We start from the raw sequence: 22697 nt of genomic DNA on the forward strand, positions 1-22697 counted from the left end.
AATAGCAAAGCAAAAAATACTACAAACGAAAACAGACTCTTGCCGCCCAACGTTCATTGGTATCAAAAGAGAGACTCATAACGCCGTGACAACATCCTCCCATAAAACTTGTATCGTTGTGCTTTACAGCTTGGGTTGGCCGCTGTAGCTGGGTTCAGGGCTCAGCAAGCTTTGGATCGACGGGCCGCCCCTCTGTGGCCTCTCGTCGACCTCATCGCCCGGGCGCGTTGACGGCGCGACGCTGCTGTCCACCGAGCAGTTGTCGTCTAGCTCCGTCTCAGCGTCCGAGCATCCAATGCCGCTGTCGCCTTCTTCGGAATTACCTCGTTCCTTGCGTTGGGCCGCGCGGTAGGCAGCCTGCAGATTCTTCATACCACGCTCCATACACTGCCGCATGTTAATTACTGAAGGGCGAGGGATTAGGGCGGGGGCGAAGAGTGCGCGCTTACCTTGGCCTCGACCACTGTCCACTTTTCACCTACTCGGTCGGCTAGCACACTCCACATCTCTCTGCGGACGTCCATGTACTCCTTGGCCAGCGTCTCGATCTTGATGCCGTCCCAGTCCTCGGCGTTGCGCTTCTCAATAAGCCGCTCGTGACGCTTGCGGCAGGCGTTGGGTGACTTCTCTGGGAAGTATCTGGGGGCGATGACCTGCCAGCTGAGGCCGGACGCGCGGGCCGCCATGAGCGTCTCGTCGTCTGAAGACAGCCACTGCGCGGCGCCTCGGGCGGAGCCACCGGCGATTTGGGCGGGCAGATCCATGGGCTGGATGCGGTGGGAGGCCCTTGCGGCGCGAACTTCCTTCGGCATGGTGATGGTAGGTTATCGGTGTTCGTAGAAAAAGGTGTTGGTAGGTTTGGTCAATATGGATAGACCGAGAGGAAAGGACGAGAGAAGCGGTGATTAGGATTATAGGTCGGTGGAAGGACGATGGGGTATAGTGCCGAGACTTGAAGAATGAGCAAGCAAGACGACACGCTAGGAAATTGAACAGAGACGGAGGAAAAGAGAAAAAAGCTTTGTGTGTGTGTAGTCACTGTCTCGACTGAGGCATCTGGAGAACCAAGACACGCGGATCGTTAAGTACTTGACGACACTGTGCAATGCGGCACAGCAATAGTGCAAAGCAGATCAACTCCATCGCGAGACCCTCGGACCGCAGACCGGTGGCTAGGGTCGTCTACTCCCATGAAACGCCGTCTAGTTTCTATAATCGCCATCGCGGCTCAGTCACACCCGTTCCGGACCCACGCCTCATCCATGAAACGGGACGACCTGCCCATCCTACATAGGCGCCAACGAAGGAGCGTCGAGCCGATCAGGCCAGGTCCTCTGAGTGGCCGGGTGGGCCGTCAAAACGGTCCAGAGGGCCCGGCTGGATATGCCGTAACAGAAGGCGTACCTGCAGATCTGCTGTTTTTAGTGAGGCGCGGACGGGCGCCTATGTGTGTGCGCACGCCGCCGGGGGCTCCGCGAACTCATGTTCGGCGGCTAGTCGAGTCCTGGCCAGCGGCTACCGCACGGGGTCTGCAAATCATATCAGCGCGGGAGGCCCCAGTGCGGTCCGCGGTGGAGACGACGAGGGGCAACGGTGAGGGGTGGGTTGTGAAGGAAGAACCTAGAGACGAGGCAACTGCCGACGCCGCCGTCGTGGTAGGGCTGAGGCTCGCGCGCGGAGAGGCGGACCGCGCCGCACTCGGCGGCCACTGACGAGCCGCGTCGAAGCGCGAGAGCGGTGTTTTCTTCTGTCAGACCCCGGTGAAGGTGGAGAGTTCAGCTGGAGTCGTCTCTATTCCCCTCCACTCTTCATCTCCCGTCATGCTGGCCCGAGGCTGTGCCGACTAGCGATTTTCCCATGTCTCTTCACACCGATCTATTATCGTACCCCCAGGCGGATTCTGCCTTTTGCCTGCCCTTGGCACACCGCAGCACGTCACGCTGCCGTCGTCTGCTGCACGCCGCTGCTAGCTAACGAAAACGTCCCCCTCTCTCTCTCTGGGCGACGGGACCGGCGTGACCGGTTGCTGCGCGTGCACACACGGTCAATGTGACACGGCCTGGATCTTACAGAGTGACGGAGTACCTACTGGCGTACACCGGGTTCGCTTTCTCCGCACGATCATCGAGCCCATCAGCCCTTGCGACGTCGTTCCTGGCAACAGCAGAAAACCTCCACAAAGTCATGGCGGCCATCGCGTGCCCTCGGCCGACTAGGCCAAATGGCGTTAAGATCTGCCACAGCCGGCGGGCACGACGCCTCACCGTCATGCCCCAGCTCAAAAGAAGGAAAGTTGCAGAAGCCAGCTCGACGCCCTGCCTCTCAGTTGCCTCACCCTCGCAGCACGCCTGACCTTGAGGGTCTTCTTGCCAATGCCGATCTTGCTGCACTCAGCGTTGCACATCGCTGCTTCCGGCCCTCGGCCGGGGAGCCGCTCCGGCTCAATGCACCCCAGACGCACCTTCTCTCCGCATATGCTGCTCCTGCCTTGATGCCCCTCGCCCTTCGACCACTCGACGTTGTGCACGCTGCCACTATGTCACCACCATGCACTCGACCCATCAACGAACCAACCATCTCCTCCGTGCTTGATGTCATCTTGCTGGCCTTTCTCCGCCTTCCAAGCTCTTTTCCCCGTAAGAGCTCCGCTAGCAGCATAGGCTTGCAGCCATAGTCGTCTACCAAGAAGCCTTGTCGCAGCACGGTGATTTCTTGCCTTGCGCACGGCATTCCTACGAAGCCTAAATACAGCCAACCTTTCCCGCCTCGGAGGGCGCCTCAGACTTACTCGCCGCCATTGCCTGCATCTTCATTTCTCTGTGAAGTCTCCCATCGTCTCAGCATGAAGTTCATCCAAACACTGATCGCGGGCCTGGCCCTCAAGACAGCAGCTGCGTAAGCTTTTTTTCTTTTTTTTTTACTTCACGCTCGTTCTGTCTGCTCAAAATCTTTAGTATTCCTCTGCTTCAGCGTGACTATGCGCTTGGCTCGGCTCCTGTCCGTGGCGCGAACATTGGAGGCTGGCTCGTTCTGGAGCCCTGGATCACGCCCTCCGTCTTTGCCGAAAACGATGGCTCCGTTGTCGACGAATACACGCTTACGCAGAACAAGGGCAACGCCCGTGATATTCTAAAGCAACATTGGGACAGTTGGGTCACACTTGCAGACTTCCAGAAGCTCGCAAACAATGGGTTCAACGCCGTCCGCATTCCAATTGGTGCTACTGCGAACTCTTCGGATGCTTGACTGCAGCTAATCAATCACAGGATACTGGGCCTTCAAGAAGTACCAGAACGACCCGTACATTATGGGCGCGCAACCATATCTGGACAAAGCCATTGACTGGGCCCGTCAGACCGGTCTCAAAGTCTGGATCGACCTGCATGGGGCGCCGCGCTCACAGAACGGCTTCGACAACTCAGGGCAGAAGGTTGGAGCGCCCGCCTGGACGAGCGAGGACTCCGTCGCGGCAACCCAAGAAGTAATCGACATCATTTCCAAGAAGTACGCAGACCCAAAGTACGCGGATGTAGTCGTTGCGATCCAGCTGCTGAACGAGCCGCTGATGGGCGCCCTTCCGGGCGGACGTGGCGCGACGCAGGCCTACTACCAGCACGGGTTCGACTCGGTACGCGGAGTGCCTGGCAGTCAGGCCATGGTGGTAATTCATGACGGGTTCGCGCCGCCGCGCGAGTGGAACGGTTTCGCAACGGGCCAAGGAACCAACGGTGCGGTTGTCGACCACCACGAGTACCAAGTGTTTACAAACGAGCTGGTGGCCATGTCGGCGCAGCAACACATCGACCTGGTGTGCGGCAGCGCGCACACCTGGGGCGAGGGCCAGGACAAGTTTGTCGTTGTGGGCGAGTGGACTGGTGCCTTGACGGACTGCGCGCGGTATCTTGTGCGTCTTTTCCCCGCCCCCACAATGCATATGCACCAGCACCAGCCACAACTACCCCGCCTCACCTCACCTCACCTCAACCTTATTCTCACCCTCACTACCACACATACCATAGAATCACCATTCTGCTAACACAATTGCGTGCCTAGAATGGCTACGGTGTCGGGGCCCGCTATGACGGTACTTACAACGGCAGCCCCACTGTGGGGTCTTGCGCCGGTGTCAATGCGATTGAGCAGTGGACGCCACAGCGCCGCACCGACACGATCAATTACATCAACGCGCAGCTCGATGTGTTCGAGACGAAGGCGCAGGGCTGGTTCTGGTGGAACTTCAAGACCGAGGGCGCGGCGGTGAGTGACTGTCCTTCCCTTGCATTGTGGCGGTGCGGTTTATGGGGGCTGTGCATGGAGGTGGAGGTTGATGATGACGAGGATGCTAACGTCGTGACACAGGAATGGGACCTCTTCCGCTTGATTGATGCGGGCGTATTTCCGAAGCTGCAGGGCAGGGTTGCGAAGGCGACATGCTAAGAGAAGAAGCGCAACAAGGCATACTACGAATAACAAGAGCAAGCACAGTTGGCGGCGGTGGCGGTGCGTCAATGCAGGGTGCAGCAGATCTGTGTCCGATGCGGCTGCTGCCCGCTGTTGCACGACTGACTTATGACTTCATGACTCTCCTTTACCTCTTAGCGCGAGTATTTTCTTTGGTGTTGTTATAAAGTGTGGTTAGTGGCTTATATGCTACGGTACAGTACCTATTTGTCTAGGTAGGTAGTTTGGTACTGCTCATGAGGTACCCACTTGTCTAGTTAGTTAAGTAGTTCATACACCTGTTTCTGTAGCCTTCGGCGCGTCTTGCCTATCTGCCTGCTTGCCTGCTTGTCTGCTTGCTTGCCTACGTAGAGACGACGCGTCCTACCCCTTCTTCTCACAAGTGTCTAGTACCTATCTACTATCCGTGCGTTCAAGCAACTACAAAAAATGCTCCTGCTGTTCTGGCTCATAGAGGCGCTAAGCTGCCTAAGTGTCTTCTGGGTCTCGATCTTTGTGCTTCCGTGGACGGTTCTAGGCGCTGTTTTGCTGATAGTGTGGACGGTGCTGTCGGTGGCTTGTTTGCTGGAAATGGTGTTTGAGGTCGAGATTGTTTAGGCGGGGTCTGTGGGGGTTGTGTGGGGGTTGTGTGGGGGGTGCAGGCTACCTTGGACTTAGCCACTCACTCAGACGGACGAATACGCGGACGGGGGTGGGGTGTGCATGCATGGGTCGGTGTCGATGGCGATGTCGATGGCTTGCACATTGTAGGCACCATGGCACGCATGGCTCTTCGCTTTTCGCCGCACGCAAATGCAGATCATATACCCTCGGCGATCATAGCCCGCAGCCGCTGCCGCTGTACGTACGTGTTGACAAGCTGCCTGCCTCATGGCCAATCGATTGCGCGTATGACTGGCTGGGGGCGGATCGAGCACATCCTGGCTACTCCTAGCAAGCAAGCAGGCCTAGATGCAAGCGCCGTGCAGCTGGTGCCGAGGCGGCGTTGCGGGTGTGGGTGCGGGTGTGGCTGTGGGCGGCGCGCAGGGGGTGTGTAGGTACGGCCAGCTGCGGCGCAGTAGGTAGGTGGTGGTCGAGACGCGGGAGAGATGGACAAGCGCGCGTTTGTGCGTGTGTTTGCGTATGTGTGTGGGTTGAAGGAATGGAGGATTGAGGGAAGAGCGATCTAAGCATAGAGTTGGGACGAGGACATGGGGCCGTGTTGGTGATGCGCAAGGTTTGGTGCAGTGGCCGAGACACTCATTCACTCCCTCACTCACTCACTTACTCACTTACTCAAGCACAGGTACCTAGCTAGCGAGCGGGCCGGGGCAGTGCCATGCAGTGCCATGCAGGGACCCGGCCGACAGTATGTCCAGTACTCTACGTACCCTGCCGAGCTGAAGACAGAGCGTGGAGAGCATGACGCCGCCGATTGACCGGCCACCCAACCGGCCGCATATTCCTCCGTCTGACTACCGTATTCGGCAACCCCGGTGCGCGGCTATCTTGCCGCCTGATTCGCGGTGCGGACGTAACCAACGCGGGCTTGTCTGCTGGCGCGCGTGGTTGGTCCGTCGATCAGATCGCTAAGAAGGGCGTCCTGTATGCATGTGTGTGTGTGCGTGTGCTTGATGGCGGGCGGGAGCCGCTGCCGCTGCGGTGGGTATGCTTACATGGGTGCGGTAGGGGTCCCGGTGGGGATGTGCTACGCCACGCCGGCCGGCTGCGCCGCACGGGGATGCGCGGGAGGTCTGGCTTTGGGCGAGGCTTGGGTTGGGCTGGGATGGTAAGGACTGGGTTGTCAGCTTTGCGCTCTGTGATTGATGGGTGGTTATTTTAGGTGCGGGCGAGTAAAGAGCACCACGGTGGGGTGGCCGACTCAGTGCGTGCCTGTCTGGGTGAGTCAGTGAAGCAGCATGTCCGCGGCTCTGGCCCTGCATGCCTGCTGTGTGCGTGTGTCAGGTGTCTGCATTGCGGCCGCAGCTGCAGCCACGCGAGGATATTGGCTCGTTGGCTGCCTGGCTGCTTGTGTGTGGGTTGGAGGCGCTGCGGGTGCATCTTGATGCATTTGAGTGCAGTGAGTCTGTCTGTATGTACCCTGGGAGTGTGTTGGTGGTTTCTACACACTATCGGCTTGAGTCGGTGCTGCTAGCTCTGTTTTTCACTATGTGGTTGTCTTTTTTTGTTCTCTTCGTGGTCGTGGTCACGGTCAATCGACCGCACATCATTCACTGCTTGGTTTTGCGTACTCTTCTTACTCCACCGACTCTTCTCTTTTTTCGTCTCTGGATATGCAATCACGATGACAGATGCTGTTGTCCCTATACAGTGGGGTCGTGGAGGTGAGTGAATGGATAGGTTTGATTTGTGTGATGTGAGGGAGGGGGTAAGTATGAAATTGAAGATGCAACCAAAAACGATGCAAATGATAACAGACACATAACACTAGAAAATAAGATGCGATACAGCCTACCCTCGATGCGGTTTTCCTTGTTGTGTCGCTGAAGTCTTTCAGTGTTCGCTGACACTTTGGCTGCTCCTTCTACACTGTCCGACGCACACTTAATCATACTTTTGCGAAGCCACCATGTCCGACAAGCCATTCGACCGCATAGAGTGTAAAATGTGGAAGAAACTATCGACTTCTTGAATTCAAGGCCGATATAGAGGCTACAGGACGAACTGGACCCGGTGAAAGCTTTTATAATAGACCAAGTAAGGTCACCTTCTCCCGAGATGCATGTATTCGACTAACTTACAGTATCCTACCCAAATTCGAAGGAAAAAAAGTCATCATTGACAGAAGCATTGGGAGAAATACAGTTCAAGCTTTTGGAAGGTCCTCTAAGAGAGGAATGAGGATGGACTCCGATGGAAATAGCGGGCTGCTGACGGACGCCGAAAAGGAGATTGCCGCCATCGACAAGATTGCGAGGCGCCTCAAGCTTGAAGACGCCGAATTGAAGGCTAAAATCAGGGTTAACCGGGTGGAAGTCGAGAGACTATCGAAAGTACAGTTCCACAACAGAAATGCTTTCCCGGAAAATATTTCAATCACCACCACATACTTCTGGTAACTCACATCAACACCCTGATGTAATTATCATCATCATCATTATCGCATTCACAAAAGAAAAAGAGGCAGGCATCTGTCATTGTTTCCCTCGTGTTCCAAGGTGTAACAGATTGACACAGCTGGTCCGCAAACAGGCCAAAGAAACCCTTGGAAGAGTTGTCTTCTTTGCCAGTAGTAGTAGATGCTTAACGTGTGGCTTCCACGGATCGCGGCCCACACATATACATAGTTAATAGATAAGGCTTGCGTCTACAACTGGTGGAATCATGGCAGCAGTGATGGAGATAAAAGTCTAAAAATATGTCAGTGTCAGCGTGGATACGAAGAAGAGTGTAACCAGAAAAGTGATATATTGTAATAATACCTCATCTATTACATGATGGGTGTGACACAAGTTGGATGAGCGTGCACTGTCTACAGCCAGCTGAAATACAACTTATATATATACGGCCTGCATATCGCTACGGCTGTTCTGATATACACGATGTTTGTGGTCTCGTATCTAGTACTACCGGTAGCTGCTCTCCGACGCTATACATCCTTAATGATCAATCCACGCATCTCCAGCTAGTAATATTAAGCTTAAAGAAGGGTCGTGCACGCAGTGCTTCTTTTGTTATTAATTAAGAGAAGTTATCGCTGTTTAGGAAGGAAAATAACGGTGGTGATAATTTGGTAAAAACGATGAGTGGCGGCGATAGTAGAGCGCAGTACATGGCATCAGTATTAGGTGGTAGTAATAGTAGTAGTCCATGGTTACTGAGGGTATGTTATAATTTAGAGGATAATCAGTCACTAGTATCGAGGTTCCGGTTACCGGGGTTGTGCTTGTCTACATATGCTCTACGCTTAATTAATTAACGCATATACTCCTCGATTCCTACTAGTAAATAAGAATAGAGAGATAACCGAGATGGAGGAGGAGAACAAGGAAGAAGCTTTATTTATTTAGCTAGCTAGTACAAGTTATCGAAGGTGGAAAGAACTGTTTTCATGGCTTAAAGGAAGATAAAAATGCAAAACTTCTCCCATCTGTATACTTGCAGTAGCAGATGAGCCACGGGAAATTGAGTTTCTATCGATGTTTTTCTCTGGGATTTGGGAGGAAATGGGAGAGATGTCGTTCACTATCCTAACCTCAACCTTCGCTTGGCTTCCAGTGCTTTACATTATCTTTTAGGTCTAATTTGAAATTGTTATTAGTACATTCGGGAGACTGTGTCACTGTATTTCAGCCTTGTGAGCTGAAATAGTGGGGCACGAGTAAAAACTTGTGAAGCTGGGCGCGAGGAATTGGACGCCGCTTGTCCTCCTAAATTACTACTACCTATGGAGGTATATATGCTGCTATCTAAAAGAACATGTTTTCTCCTTAAGATCCTTATTCCCTTGTAGTGGATAAACGTGTGGTGTAAGGGGTAAGGCTGTAGTATAACAACTAACTGTAATAAGGCTGAAAAAACGAGAGTTATCGGAGTGATCCTGGCTGACAAGCTGCCTTGTTTCTACCTACTGGGGTATAATGGGAGACCGTTCAAAACCCGATACCGATCAAAAACAAAAGTCACATGAATATTACCCCCAAACAATATGTCGCCTAAAGGAAGACATTGACCTCAGAGTAACGGATTTCACACCTATCCAGAACGTTTCGCGAAGTCTTCAATTCCGCTATGTCGAAGACGAATCAGCCGCCAAAGGGAAAGGACCATGGTCGCCAATTTCATACGAGGGAGCAGCTCCGCTTCAGGTATCACTGTGTTATGACAGCCTTGGATCAAGAGTCGAAAACGTACGGGCGCATACAAAATTTTCAAAAGGCAATATGCTGGTTAACGAGCCATCAGCCTCAGTGAATTTAAGCAGCCTCCGCTTTGACACACTCGCTGTTCGGAGGCAACTGGGCGTAACATCTGAAAGACTCACCACTAGGGAGCGGGGTGTATGGGAACTCGACACAAAAAAACACAGGCAAGATGCTAACTCAGAAGAAAATCGAAACAGTACTCAAATTATACATGGCTTCGACGAGTACAGGCCTGTGGAAAAGGGTGTCATCATATGCACAGGCTGTATCGACAGAGACTTTTACGTTGTAGAGATTCAGGCCCTTGAAGACACCCAAAGCGCCATTTACGTAGACACGCTCATGGACACAGAAAACCCTGCACTGGCATTACAAGCATTGAACACCAACATGATGAGAATGCTGCACGCTGAGTATCTTCCGCAATTCGACTACAATGATAGACAAACCGCCGTCTTCTACGAAACGACCATTCTTCCAATAAAAACTCGCGGCTTCATAATTGTCATCACACTGATCTGGCTCCGCCTCATCGCCACATTTTGGATCACGGTCGCCTTCCTTACAAAAACACGTTATAGCCGCCTGAACAACGCCTGGCAGGTCCTAAGTCATCTGCGGACACTAAAAATGGACGACTTCCTGGACGAAAGCCTCACCGACAAGGAGATCAAAGAGCGACTTCAAGCCCAGGGCACTGCACATCAACTCGTGCGCCTCGAACCGAATGGAGATGTTGGAGATATTGGCTTATGGCGGCGGAGCGAGAAGAAAGCGGCTCGAGACACCAAGGAAGAAGAGCCGATTGAATCGGAGCAGGGTGAGGCGGCGTAGATGGATGTCTTAAGGGGTTAGGGACGGTCACTTTTTGGCAAGATGTTGATTGCTTCGCGCTAGTAAAGGAGTTGGTTCTGGTATGATTTGAATAATGACATATACGTTTGATTTGGCAGGCGTTGGTAGATATACTTAGTACTAACTTTCACTTCTACTTCATCACCACACAGTGATTGATCATGAAATAACTCATGAATATAAGCCTCATCCAGTCACTTAGCCGCTTTGTAGTATGGTCATATAACCGATAAACGCTACAAATAAGAGGATCAGTCTATATGACTGCTTTGTTTCGACCATCACACCCCTCACACCAGTGACTGGAAGCAATACTCCGTATTAGCCAGTGCATCTCCCATACACCAATGCCTCTGAATAGACATACCCAGTAAACAGACCTCGAAAAAAAATCCAAACATGAAAAACAACCTACCACACCCCCCAAGCCCTACCGCATCAAGATAGAGTTTACCTCCAACCTCATCGGGGTTAGGAAAATGCCATCGAGAGTTTAAACGCACTTCATCTAAACGAGCCTTCAACACATCCAAGCACGTTTTCCCATAGAAAAAATCACATACTGAACAAAAAGCTCTCAACCTACCAACAACACCTCAAAGCGCCATCCACTAACCTCCCCCCTAGCACCACAACCCCACCAAACACACTCCCTTAAGCCCGACCAATCCCCCACACCATACATCCATTCATCCATCCATCCATCCATACCCGTCCGCCCGCACCCCACACCCCTAACCACCCATCCGTCCGCCCACCCAACACCTAAACCAAACACCCCACCACCCCACCACCAGCAAACAGCTTCTCCAGCCGCGAAAGAAGAAGCGGTGACACCCTACCACCCTACCACCCATACACACCCACCCATAAACAGCCACCACAGCACCAGCCCACTAGATAGATAGATAATCACGACCGGTCAGCCACGGCCCACGGCACCACCTCACACCACCCCGCACCGTCAACCACACCATCAGGCCCCTTACTACCCTAGTTACCCAGCTGTTTCACCACAGCCGCGCTAGGTAATCCTACTGACTAGCTAGTTACGCCTCGTCTCGTCTTGTTCCGCCTTGGCTTGTCTCGTTCCTTCTCGTCTCGCTCCGCTCATCCGCACACAGTCCGGTAGTATGCTTTCTCGAGGCCAGGCAGACAGGAGCCTAGTGTGTGCGTTTACGTTAGGAGAAAAGAGTGCCGTTTGGAAGGGAGGAGAAGAAAGAGAAGGGATGTATATGGGGTGAATTTGAAGAGGCTGAAGCAGCAGTAGCAGCAACGACGACACAAAGAACACAGCGCAAAGGAAAAAGAACGACGACAAGAACAAAGAAACACCACCACACCAAACAAATCAAAGGCAGTCAAAGCATCGCACTCAAAGCACAAACCAATCAATCAAACCATCTCATTAATTCCATACCGATAAAGCAGCATAAAGTCGAAAAAGGAATTAATAACAATACCAGCATTAGGAGTAAAAAAGCGCAAGAAACCCCTCTTGTCATTTTTAGACCCACTGGCACAGACAAGGAGGAGAGGATAAGGTAAGTAGGTAAGTAGGCAGTAGAAGAACGAAATGAAGGAGAAGAAAGAAAACAAATAAAAGCCAGGAAAACCCACCGACAGCCCATCCCGTCCGTCCCTCAGCAAGAATCCGCACTTGCCACCCCACAGCTTGATAGTGAATGATTGCTACACAACCACGCCGTCAGAATCACCCCAAAAACGAAAAAGCCAGCGCAGCAGACCCAGCAGCCTACTGTAGTGTAGCCCCATGCAGCCCGCCCATTCGCTAGCCAGGCAGCCAGGCAGCCAGGCAGCAAACCTCTCTCGATATTAAAAGCTCAATGAATTGATTTGAATTCTGATTTATAGCATCTTTGCCTCGTTTCCAACGTCATTTGTCTCTTTGCGCCGTGTAGCACCGAACGTTTCGTGTGTGTGTATGTGGTTTGTGTCATGTGAAAGCAGCTAGCTAGCTCTCAGCAACCCCCTCCTCCTCTCTCTTTCTGTCTCTCTGCTTTTTGCGCACTCGACACGCTCTCCTTCGTTTTCAGCAATGAAAGCGTGCGTGCGTGCGTGCTTGTGAGAAAGCAGCAGCAGCAGATGTCGCAAGCCAGGCTTAGACGTACTGCGAGAGCCAGCGGATACCCTCGCCGTAACCTTGCCTCATGACCACGGAACACACTAAGAGGGTTATATGTGAGTACGTAATCCTTGCGCGCGCTGCCACGTGCAGCCGGTGAGTGTATATGTGTGGGCGGGTAAGACTTACTGAAGACCTCGATGGGCCGGATGCCCTCGAGAGGGACCTTGCCCTTGCCCGTCGTCTGGTACAGGCCCAGCTCATGCCTCAGCTGGTCCTCGCTGACGGCGTTGGGGTGGTCGATCTTGTTGCCGAGGATGAGGAAGGGCGTCTTGGCTAGCTCCTCCATCGACAGAAGAGCGTCGAGCTCGGCCTTGGACTCCTGGAAGCGCTCGGGGTCCTTGGCGTCGACCAGGAACACGATACCCGACACCTCGGGGAAGTAGTCTTTCCAGAGACGGCGAGCCTGTGCGTGACCACCCAGGTCAAAGGTGGTGAAGCGGCATGAGCCGATGCTCAGCTCCTCGGAAGCTGCCGGATTGTCAGTCGCTGTTCCTCTTTTACGAACTCTGCTCTGCAGGCTCAATGTAACGGTGTTCGGGGCGACGTACTAGGGTGAAGAGTCGGCTGAAGGATAGCGCTGCGGACATTGATCAGCTTCCACCGACGTAATTTGGACTGTCGCTCTCTCGGAGCGAGAATACGTACACCCGGTCATTCTGTGCAAGGTCCAAGTTAGCTCTCTATTTTTGCATCGCGAGGCCCATGTAACCATGGTCCATCCCGGATAGGGAAGCGCAGCAGCACTGTGGCTAGCGGCTAGCTTTGCATACCTTCAGCATGTGCAGGAGCGTCGTCTTGCCTGCATTGTCCAAGCCCAGGAACAGCAGCTTCTGTAGACCCAAACCATCGTCAGCCGTTATCCCCTATCGCGACGTTTGGCCCGGCAGACGCGCTGCCCAACGGAGCTCCACGCACCGCATGCTTGTTCATCAGACCCAGGCTGGCCAGGACGTCCCAAACTGTTCAGATAAGGATCAGCATCATTCCCTCCCTTCAATATATGCGCCCGCCGACCCAAAGCCATCCTGCCGGCAGCCAGGCCGCATGTCCCGGGACGCAAGGATCGCGGCGCCGCTGATGCGCTGTGCTCGCCGGCCTCTAGGCCGCTCGCGTGCGTGGGTGCCGGGCGGGTTGGGCTGGGGCGCAGCGGCAAACGGGATGTGCAGTGGGCGGCGGGCGGGGACGGTCTACGTACACCAGTCGATGATCCACATATTGGCGGTTCGGCGCGCAAAGTACAATGTTCGGTGGTTAAGAGGGGTTGTGCTTGACCGGAGGGTGGATGTCGAAGGGGCGAAGGTTGGTGGGTGGGTGAGGCCTGCGTTGAAGTGGTGGCCAGACTGGAAGTTGTGAGATTGGTCCCCGAACGTCAAGCTGGCTCTTGGCGCCGAACCCCGGGTCGGAGCGTCCATTGCTTGGCTGGGTCCCACCACATCATCACATCGACACTGGTGGAAAGCGCACTCGGAATCCCCAGTCCCGTGGTTCCGATAGACGCCTATGATGATGAAGCAATATGTCTGATGGCTGTAACTGCCAGGCAGCTGATTATTCTCGCTGCCGTCAGCTGTCTAGGCAAAGGAAACGTGTACATACGAACCACAACCTCAATTCACTCACGGCAACAGGCAGCACCAGAATTGGTCATCATCATAAATCAAACCTCAATTGCGCAAAACAACTGCTGCTGATGCGCAGCCCTCCGAAAAGCAATCGCGCCTCCCTCCCTAGCCCTGGACAAAACCGCCCCCATCCAAACCCCATGCAAATGCTAAGCTGATATCAAGTTTGCCCCTCCCAAGCAATCGGCCAACAACTCCCCCAGCCGCTGATGCCCATCCGTCCTATGCCATAAAATTATCCGCAGCAACAACGAAAGTGTTAATGACGGATGGGCCGTGGTAATGGTGCTGGTTTGAAATAAAATGTCCCACCGTGCTGGAAAAAGAAGAAAACCCGCCAAGTTCGCAATTGATGGAAATGAATCGATTCGTCGTCAAAGTCGTTCAGCTCGGGATGTGAAAATCCACCGCCCCCCCGTGCTCCTTGCGCCTTGCCTAGGCGGTATGCGCTCCCTAGAAAGCCTTTCGCTGAGCGAAGGAGAAGAAGAACAGAGACGACGTGAAAATGGGGCTTCGTGCAAAAGAAAATGATTAAGAATCTTATGAACAAAAAGCCCCTAAAATCACCAGCCTGCAGCGTCCAGCGGATCGAGGCCGGCGTCGAACGTGAAGCATGGGTATTTACAGTATGAAGTGATAGAATGCAAGAAGCGAAAGGCGCAGCCATAAGGCCGCGGGTGGAGAGCAGCGACCAGCAAGCCCTCGAAGGAGGAACTCGTAAAGGTGCTGACGGCGCAGCGGCGCTGCTCTCAGTAGGAAAACACATGGACAGGTTCGGCTTTCTTGCCGCGGTAGGCGGCAAGGTCAATGCCCATCTGTCTCATGCGTTGGGCGCCTTTGCCAGGGGCAGGGCGTCTTTCTTCTTTTTTGCCTGCCTTGCGGCAATGCTTTTGGTAGAGCTTCTCTCTGCGACGTTGCCGCTTGAGAGCAGTGCCCGCCTTGATATCCATCGGACCACGCTTGACCATGTCAACACCAGACTCGTAATCGTCGCCATCGTCTCTCAGCATTGCCGCTTGAGTGAAAAGCAGGTTGGGTCTACGAGGAAGCGAGGCGGTGTGGGTAGGCTGAGGGCCTTGGGCGAATTGAATGTTTGCACGTTGTTGTTTGGTCTGAGCGGCAAAGCTGGTGGTCCGGGTTACGGGTGGAGACTTCAGACGGGCAACTGGAGGTGGAGGAGAGCGGAGGCGCCTGGGTGATTGGCCAAAGGCCTTGCGAGGAGGCGGGGAACGAAGACGCTTAGTCGGGGGAGGTGAGCGGAGGCGCTTCGGAGACGGAACTGGTGAGCGCTTAGGTCCCGGACGACGACGGCCGCGGCCGTCGACTTCATCAATCTGTTCCAGTTGGCCGTGCATCAGCATGTGCTGATCGCTGTCCTCGTCCTTGGCATCCTGGTCATCGTCCTCATCTTCTTCCTCCAGCTCGGGGTCAGAGGTCGGGAAAGTCGGGTCGATGTCCTGGGGGGTAATCTTGTGCTTGGCGGCCCTGCGTTGTGAGAGAGCCGAAATGTAAGCCTCTTCGAGAGGTCGGTCTTCGTCCAGAGTACCACACACGAAGTCAGTGCTATCCGGAAGTTCGGGGCTGCGAGGGCGGATGTTGACACCCCTCCTCTTCTTGGGGGTTCCGTGCTTGGGACGACCAAGGAAATCGCTGCCGCTGCCCAGAGAGCCCGTCGAAGAGTCGGACATGCTGCGGTGACCAGCGCCAGGTCTAATGTGTTCAGGCTGGACAGCAGACGTCACGGCACTCGCACGGCCTGGAGCCCACCACTGGTAATCGGAACCAGCGTCGCTTTCGTCATCGGAGCCGGCGAAGCCTTGTTCATCATCCGTCTGGAAACCGCCGTCAGATATTTCGCTGTCGGAGACGACTGAGGCGCGATCATCGTCCTCGTCGCCATCCTCATCGTCCTCATCGTCCTCATCGTCGAGATCCTCGTCCTCATCTTCCTCATCGTCGAGGTCCTCATCGTCCTCATCGTCCTCGTCTTCCAACACTTCCTCTTCAACCTCCTCCGCAAGTTTTCTCAAGCCGTTTTCAACCTTCAGCGTGTCACCGACCGTCAGGCGGCTTTTGTGGCACGTCAACTCTTGTGTCCATTCTTCAACCTCCTCCTCCGAGCTTGCGAATTCATGGAAGCGAGTGGCTTCGCGGCGGCCAATGTCCGAGTTCTCGCTGTATTTTCTGGAATGACGGATGGACGATGGAATTTTGCGCACGTGCTTCGGTGACTCGTTCCTGACAGTCGAGTCGGAACCACGGTGGGACCTCGGGGAAGTCTTGGCAGGTACGGGAAGCCTCTTCGAAGGCGGCGGCGGGCTGGCCATACGCGGCTTCTTCGGTGTAGCGGTGGTCGTGGTGGTCGTAGTCGTCGTTGCCTTGGCGTCGCAGGCGAATTTGATCATGCATTTTCTGGGAGCCGGTTCCGCTGGCTTCTCCTCCTGGGGCTTGGGTGGCTGGATAACCGCGGTAGTTTCCTTCTTCTGTGCGCAAGCAAATGTGATGCATCTCCTCCTACCAAGGCCTTGCTCAACCGAAGTCTCGTTGATTTCCTTGGGCTTCTGTGGGGTAACATTCTCATGGTGCTCCTCATGGCGGATGGTGAGTTTGTGTTCACCATCTTTCTGGATGGCGATTGGTGGAAGATTGTGGATGATGGGCGGAAGCGGCGGGCTCGGGGAGCTGGTCCTCGTGCCAGGGCTGGTGAATCCGCCGTCGCTGGTGAGTTCTGCGGTCGATGCCGCGCTGGCAGTGCTCCAGGTCGAGACAGTCGAGAAGCCTCGCTTGAAGCCCATGGATTGATGGATGTCGTCATCGGACTGCGAGTCGCTCTCGGAATGCAACGCTTGGGTGAGCAGGGACTCTTTGCGCGAGGATGGTGCAGGCCGGGTTTTTCCGAAAGCGGCGTCGAGTGGCGCGGGCTTGGCCGCAGAGGGACGCGGTGTCAGTTGTTGTAGATCGGGAGGCTCATCAGCTTCTGCAAGGAGGTCGTCGCCGATGCTCAACGAGTCGTCGAGGGCCGGGAGCTTGCTTTGGAGCGTGAGGTTCTGCATGTTGCTATAATTGTCGTGGTGGGAGTGACGTAGAGCCATGAGAGAGCAAAAAGTGGGCCGGAATGCTATTTTGGAATTTCTTGGTCAAGTTGAGGTGATGAAGTTAGATGCGCAGGGTGATGCGCATCGAAGAGGTGCAAGCCGGTAGGTGGTAGGCCGGTCGAGTGTCCCTAAGGACAGTATTGCTATAATATCGAAACGAACATTGTGCCAGGCGGCTGATGTGGGAGGGTCAAGGACAGGATATGGGAAAAAAGAGCAAGAGAGACTAGAGCATAAGAAGGTCAGATGTTGGGCAGCAGGCAGGTTTAGAGGGCAACTGGGACGTACCTTGCGACAGAATCCTGACGGCAGCGTGTGGCGATGCGCGTGGTTGGCTCGGACCGACGAGGCCAAGTGATGGTTGTCGCGCGCACGCACGCCGGCTGAGGGAGGAGAGTGGGGGTGGGAGCGGGCAACGGGCGGACGGACTGCAAATGGGCGGGGAGAGAGGGGAGAACAGGTGAGAGAGAGATCGAGAGAGAAGGGAGAGCGGATGGCTTTTTGCAGTGCGCGAATTGCTGGGGGGGAAAAACCACGGCAAAAAGCGCCTTTTCCCACGCTGAACCGTGGTGGTGCTGGTGGGCCCGGGCGCGCAAACGTCGCAACAGATCGAGCTCGCCTTGACGCTGACGGCAGGAAGGCCTCTGCTGACCGTCAATCTTTGCCGTTGCTCAGCCCTACCGCGGCCATTTCACCCAGCACCCACTCTTTTCCCAGAGCACAGCACAGCACAGCACAGCCATGGCCGACCTGCCCGTCATTTCCTGACCACCGGGACCCTGATCGTCAGCTCGGACTTTGACTTGCGATCTGTCATACTCATAGGTATACGGCCTTCTTCATGCACGCCCCCCTCCGCCCGCCAAGCCAGGGCGCTTGTCTTGTTTCCCAAGCCCGTTGCTTTGCAGTCTCGGCTCGCTCCTGTCATCAATCTCTCACCGCACGAGCTCCTCCGACGGCCCCTAACATGCCTCACACCGCTCATCCCTCTTGGCACGCTGCTGCCTCGAGTCCTCCGTCTAACTTGGGAACTCTCCTGTTCGCTGGTCATCTGCCACCTGTTTTTGGTAGTTTCGCCAACGTGGCCAGCGTCCCAAGTGGGTAATGCTCCATGGTCCTCCCCAGCTCCGCCGCCGCCTTCTTTCCATTCCAACTTTCGTTGCAACCGCCGCAGCCGGGTCGCCAGCTCGTGACGCTGCGGGGAAGCGTCTCCGCTTCTTCCCGCTGACGCCCATGGCCCCCGGGGTCTCGACGGTGTGCGTTTCACTTCACGGCGCGTGGTGATTCATGGATTCTGCTAGCCATGATCCGACGGACTGATCCGCTCGTACTCCGCACTCTGCAGGGGTCTCAGCCACTGACTGCCGAACGATGTCCGGCTCTACTGCTACCTACGTCATCGCAACCCTCAAGATCACGGCATCTCAACACCACCACTCGTCGTTCATCTATCACATCCCCGTTTGCGTCACTGGCGCCCGCCGGCACTTGGTCGAGTTTTTCTCGCCATGGCCGAACTCCGCTCTAAGCTTTTGACTTGTCAGTGCGGCCCGTTTCTTAGGTCGTTCTGGAACCTCTCTAGAAACAGCCCCAACCTTATGTAACAGCCTTAGCCCTCTGGTGCCGCGAAGGAGTTGAATTCACGCAAATCTAGGCGACCGCCCGCAGACCCTTTGGCCCTACTCCATCAGGCGATCGTTGCGACATTGCGCGTTCGCTGCTCGCCGTAAAAGCCTCAATAATGCATCGCAACACTGAGGCATAGTCAGCCTCGTCCCCTCCGTGTCTCCGCGGGATAGCTTTGCCTCTCTGGAGCTCCTTTGATGACACTAGGAGCTCCACGTCTCGTGACAGAAGATTAGAGGAGATTGAAGCACCACCTTGGTAAGCTAATTCCACTACTACCTATCACAATGATAGCGTCTTTCTCCAATTCCCGGGGAACTTGTGCCGTCCACTGGCGGCATCGCAAACTAGCGCCATTGAGCTGTAAAAACGCGCAAAGGTAGGACAAGTAGCTCTCTTATCACAACCACTTTATTCTTTTACAAATTTCCATTGCACTCGACGCATCTCCATTCGCCGTCTGCCTAGGCCGCGGCCAAATTCCATGCGCCTATTTCCAGTTCTTCAAGCCCTTGCCTTGCAATGCCATCTCCCTCCTGACCTCGCGCCAAGACTTTCGCAGCTATGCTCTGCAAGACAAGCGCACCCCACCATGACCGGATCTGTCGTGCAACAGAAGCCAGTGCTGTGCGACACTCAAGCAGTGCCACAAGATCAACGTTCCCGGCGTAGCTGGAAGCCACACAAAGCTCGGCACGCTTATGCTGCGAGATGCAGAGATGCGAGCGCTCATACGCCGTGCGTAGTATGTAGGGCAGCACAGGCGCGCCGTGGCAGCCCGTCAGCGCTGAAGACCAGGACGCCTCAGGGGCGCCTCCTACGGTGCTGAGCAGCTGACAATGACGACGCCGATGCTCATCTCCCGTCCTGGGCATGCCGGTGATAATGTTGTGTGCTACGTCCGCGCGCGCAATATCCATCAGCGGCGGCGGCGGCGGATGCGGATGCAGATGTGGATGGACAGGAGGAAGAAGGAGGCGGAGTTGCCGCATCTGCTGCCGCGTCTGTGTGTGTGTGTGTGCGTGCTTGGCTGTGCCCTTGGGGTCTGGACTGCGGGGCGAGATTGATGCTGTGCGAGCAGTGCAATATATTCAACACAACCGTCGCGCACCCGCCCCTTCCCCTATTGCGCATCTGCACGCGTCGGAAGCGGCAGCCGTGCCCACTGCTCGCGCAGCTAGTATGTAGGGCGCATGTATAGAGGGACAAATAGGCGGTAGTAGGTAGCTACTAACCTTACTACTACTACAGACATGCATGCGGCTGCGGTGCCTGGGCTGGCTACTACTACTAGAGCATCAGTGCGCCACAGGGCGGCGGCGGGCGCGGCGTGCAATGTCGCGCCTCATCATCCCTCCGCGTCGCACGCGTGCTTGGCAACCCAGCGCCGCGCGCCATAACCGCAGCGCAGCGCAGAGCGCACACACACACACACACACACACACACACACACACGGACACGGCCAGCGAAAGCAGCAGCCGCAGCAGTGGAGCGTGTGCCCGCTTTCGACGACGACGACCTCTGTTGCGGCCGACTGCGACCTCGTTTAGCGCAAGTGATTCTGATTGGCGGGCGCAAACAACCCAACCAGCCATGCTTGCTCCCTCCCCTCCTCTCTCTCTCGAGCGCTCGCTCTCTGCTGTGCGCCTGTCCTGTCCCGTTTTCGGCTGCCGCCATTCGTTGAGACACGGGCGGTGGGCGCACACCCCCTTGACGCGGTGCGGTGGCTATGCTGCTGTAGAGTCGGAAAGGAAGAGGAAAAGAAATGAAACGAAAAAACGAAACTTTGTTGGGGCTTGGCCAATACGAAGTACGAAGTTCAATAGGGCAGCCGGGTATTAGCTACCTAGGAGTACGAGCTTGGTGGCTGCTCCAATTATCTACCGCTGAGATGGCAGCAGCAGCCGCTTCGAATTGAGCGCTGCCGCTTAGGTGGGTGGATGCGTCCCTAACTTCCTACGAGGAATATTGTAGGCAATCTACGTATTACGCATACCCACACACGCGCACCCCCAAGCTCGCGAGAAATTAAAATAGAGCTAGCTGGAGAGTCAGGTGGCCGTGGTGGCTTTGAAGAAGAGCCGCACCACCACCACCACCACCACTACCACCACTGCCGCCCTGGCCGCCGCAGCCTCACGACTCACGACTCACGATAGACAACTGAGACTGATGGAACTGCCGCCGCCGCTGATGCTAATCCACAACACCGAGCCACGCACTCCACGCCGCGCGCACGCACGCCCGCCCGCCCACCGCTCACGGACAGTTTTGTAGTTACCTAGTGTAGAGTACTCCGTACGGACGGACGCTCAATCCCACTCCCACATCCACACTACCAACAGCCCCGCCCCGTCGAAATGCCAATTCCGATTCTCGATCCCCTTCCTCTTCCATGTTGTATTGTAGCATGCGGGCTCGGACTGGCAATCTTGCGCGCACACCCACACAGACACAGCCCGCCCGCAAAGCACAAGCTCCCCGACCTGCCCACGCACCCAGCGCTCGTTCGCGATCCGTCCTCTCTGTGCCTCCGCCCTGTCCAATCCAATCCTCCGTCTTCGTACTCCCAATTTACAACTTACGGTACCTCACTGGCTAGCTCGCCTACCATAAGCAGCGTCCTCGCTTGCGCGCAAAAACAGAACCCCAACAGCGCAAAAAAGCGGAGATGAGCTCGTTTCCGGCGTGCCTGCTCTGCCGTATTAGGCAGTGCCAAGAGCGGGCGTTTTTTTGGCTTCGCCTCACTTCAGCAGTTCGTCCGCGCGCGAGCAAGCGAGTGAAGAACGAACGGGGGCTAGGTATGTACCTACTGGGTTCGGTCGCGAATCGCTGCGCCGATGATGCTTGGTGCTTGATGCTTGATGCCCGCTTGATGATGGGCGGGCGCCGGAGCGGAGCCCCAAAAAAAAATACTGCTGCACTTTTCTGCAGCGCAGAGGGATTGGCCCTTGGCTCTGCTCGTCGATGGGATGGGGGCGCCCCCACTCACCCACTCTCACTCGCACGCTCGTTCCCACGCGTTTGTGTTTGTTTCACGCGCACGGAGCGCTGGCTCCCGAGCTCTGCCGGCTCTTGGCCCCGGGGGGCCTGTCCTGCCATGCCTCGGGAGCCCCGACTCCGAGAGTTCGCCTGGGCTGCCTGACTCCGGCCTGCCTGGCTTGTCTTGCCTTGTCTTCCAATGGATGGACGGGATGTCTTGCTTTGGGGGCCTTCCCGTGCCTAGGTACCTTACCGCTGTTTGATAGCTAACCTACACAGGAGCCTAGGAGTTCGGATACCGGGAACGGCGATGCCGTCGAGGCCGCGCATCCCGTGAGCTGACCTGCGTGCTTGCCTATGGAGCAGCACCAGCACCAGCACGGCGACGGCGAGGAACCCACCCTATGCTCCCCTCCCAACTCCTCTCTCTCAAACAGTAGGTAGGTGCGGGCGGGACAACCCGCCCACGCCTACACCCACGGACGGGGAGGGAGCTGGAGCAGCCGCGTCCGCAGTCCGCACGCACTTGCTCGCGTGAGAATTAACTGTCGCGCAAATAATGCCTCGTTGCCTGACTGCGGCGCAGACGGGCGGCGTGTCTTGCGTGCTTGCCTTCCATGTCTTGCCCGTGCAGCAGCGTGAGCGGCAGAAAGCACCGAACCAGCAAGCAAGCAAGCAAGCACGGCAAGCTCCTCGTCGAGTCCCTCCTCCCAAACAAGGCCCGCCGCCCGCCCGCGCTGCTGCTGCTGCAAAGAAATAATGCCGCGTCCGTCCGCAGGCCGCAGGTCGCTGGAGGTAGGTCTGCTGTTCGCGCGTTCAATGAGAAGGGGTCCATGGGAGCCAAAAAAGAGCGCACGCACGCACGCAGCCTCGCTTCACGGCATCTCGCCCAGCCGCGCAGCCCCCTCTCTTTCCCGCTCGCGCGATTGGCTCACCAGCGCAGAAGGGCGTGGAGTGTGCAGCAGGCAGCGGGCGCAAAAACGCAGCCGCAGCTCGAACGGGAAGAGGGATGGATATTGAATGGGGAAAAGGATGAGACAA

The 22697-nt window shown here is 55.6% G+C and overlaps 9 protein-coding genes across 9 annotated transcripts; 5 read left to right on the forward strand and 4 right to left on the reverse strand.

The window, feature by feature from the left end:
• Window positions 1-123: 123 nt before the first annotated feature.
• K452DRAFT_227522 (uncharacterized protein) lies at window positions 124-764 on the reverse strand (the record flags this gene model as incomplete). The annotated part of the gene is made up of 2 exons (XM_033536907.1): window positions 124-387; window positions 450-764. 2 exons carry the CDS (start codon window positions 762-764, stop codon window positions 124-126), a joined length of 579 nt encoding a protein of 192 aa, XP_033397690.1.
• A 237-nt stretch (window positions 765-1001) lies between these two features.
• On the forward strand, window positions 1002-1824 carry K452DRAFT_24240 (uncharacterized protein). Its single transcript, XM_033537865.1, has one exon. The coding sequence runs from the start codon at window positions 1191-1193 to the stop codon at window positions 1710-1712; it is 522 nt and encodes a 173-aa protein (XP_033397691.1). The 5' UTR covers window positions 1002-1190; the 3' UTR covers window positions 1713-1824.
• Window positions 1825-2392: 568 nt separating this feature from the next.
• K452DRAFT_351008 (glycoside hydrolase family 5 protein) lies at window positions 2393-4740 on the forward strand. The gene is made up of 5 exons (XM_033545691.1): window positions 2393-2895; window positions 2955-3217; window positions 3267-3904; window positions 4054-4257; window positions 4360-4740. Exons 1-5 carry the CDS (start codon window positions 2843-2845, stop codon window positions 4435-4437), a joined length of 1236 nt encoding a protein of 411 aa, XP_033397692.1. The 5' UTR covers window positions 2393-2842; the 3' UTR covers window positions 4438-4740.
• A 2564-nt stretch (window positions 4741-7304) lies between these two features.
• On the forward strand, window positions 7305-10160 carry K452DRAFT_298007 (uncharacterized protein; the record flags this gene model as incomplete). The annotated part of the gene is made up of 2 exons (XM_033542082.1): window positions 7305-7516; window positions 9524-10160. 2 exons carry the CDS (start codon window positions 7305-7307, stop codon window positions 10158-10160), a joined length of 849 nt encoding a protein of 282 aa, XP_033397693.1.
• Window positions 10161-12057: 1897 nt separating this feature from the next.
• On the reverse strand, window positions 12058-13726 carry K452DRAFT_24314 (uncharacterized protein). Its single transcript, XM_033537896.1, has 7 exons — window positions 13526-13726; window positions 13246-13289; window positions 13101-13160; window positions 12976-12986; window positions 12879-12907; window positions 12457-12798; window positions 12058-12368 (listed from the first exon to the last, which is right to left on the reverse strand). The coding sequence occupies exons 1-7, from the start codon at window positions 13542-13544 to the stop codon at window positions 12304-12306; spliced, it is 570 nt and encodes a 189-aa protein (XP_033397694.1). The 5' UTR covers window positions 13545-13726; the 3' UTR covers window positions 12058-12303.
• A 975-nt stretch (window positions 13727-14701) lies between these two features.
• On the reverse strand, window positions 14702-17005 carry K452DRAFT_227412 (uncharacterized protein; the record flags this gene model as incomplete). Its single annotated transcript, XM_033536896.1, has 1 exon — window positions 14702-17005. The coding sequence occupies one exon, from the start codon at window positions 17003-17005 to the stop codon at window positions 14702-14704; it is 2304 nt and encodes a 767-aa protein (XP_033397695.1).
• A 1855-nt stretch (window positions 17006-18860) lies between these two features.
• K452DRAFT_24355 (uncharacterized protein) lies at window positions 18861-19774 on the reverse strand. The gene has a single exon (XM_033537914.1). It carries the CDS (start codon window positions 19663-19665, stop codon window positions 19138-19140), a length of 528 nt encoding a protein of 175 aa, XP_033397696.1. The 5' UTR covers window positions 19666-19774; the 3' UTR covers window positions 18861-19137.
• Window positions 19775-20875: 1101 nt separating this feature from the next.
• Window positions 20876-21724, forward strand: K452DRAFT_287180 (uncharacterized protein). Its single transcript, XM_033540426.1, has one exon. It carries the CDS (start codon window positions 21035-21037, stop codon window positions 21347-21349), a length of 315 nt encoding a protein of 104 aa, XP_033397697.1. The 5' UTR covers window positions 20876-21034; the 3' UTR covers window positions 21350-21724.
• A 488-nt stretch (window positions 21725-22212) lies between these two features.
• On the forward strand, window positions 22213-22452 carry K452DRAFT_287182 (uncharacterized protein; the record flags this gene model as incomplete). The annotated part of the gene is made up of 1 exon (XM_033540427.1): window positions 22213-22452. One exon carries the CDS (start codon window positions 22216-22218, stop codon window positions 22414-22416), a length of 201 nt encoding a protein of 66 aa, XP_033397698.1. The 3' UTR covers window positions 22417-22452.
• Window positions 22453-22697: the final 245 nt, after the last annotated feature.

Source organism: Aplosporella prunicola (assembly GCF_010093885.1).
Source record: "Aplosporella prunicola CBS 121167 unplaced genomic scaffold K452scaffold_12, whole genome shotgun sequence".
Lineage (NCBI taxonomy): Eukaryota > Fungi > Ascomycota > Dothideomycetes > Botryosphaeriales > Aplosporellaceae > Aplosporella > Aplosporella prunicola.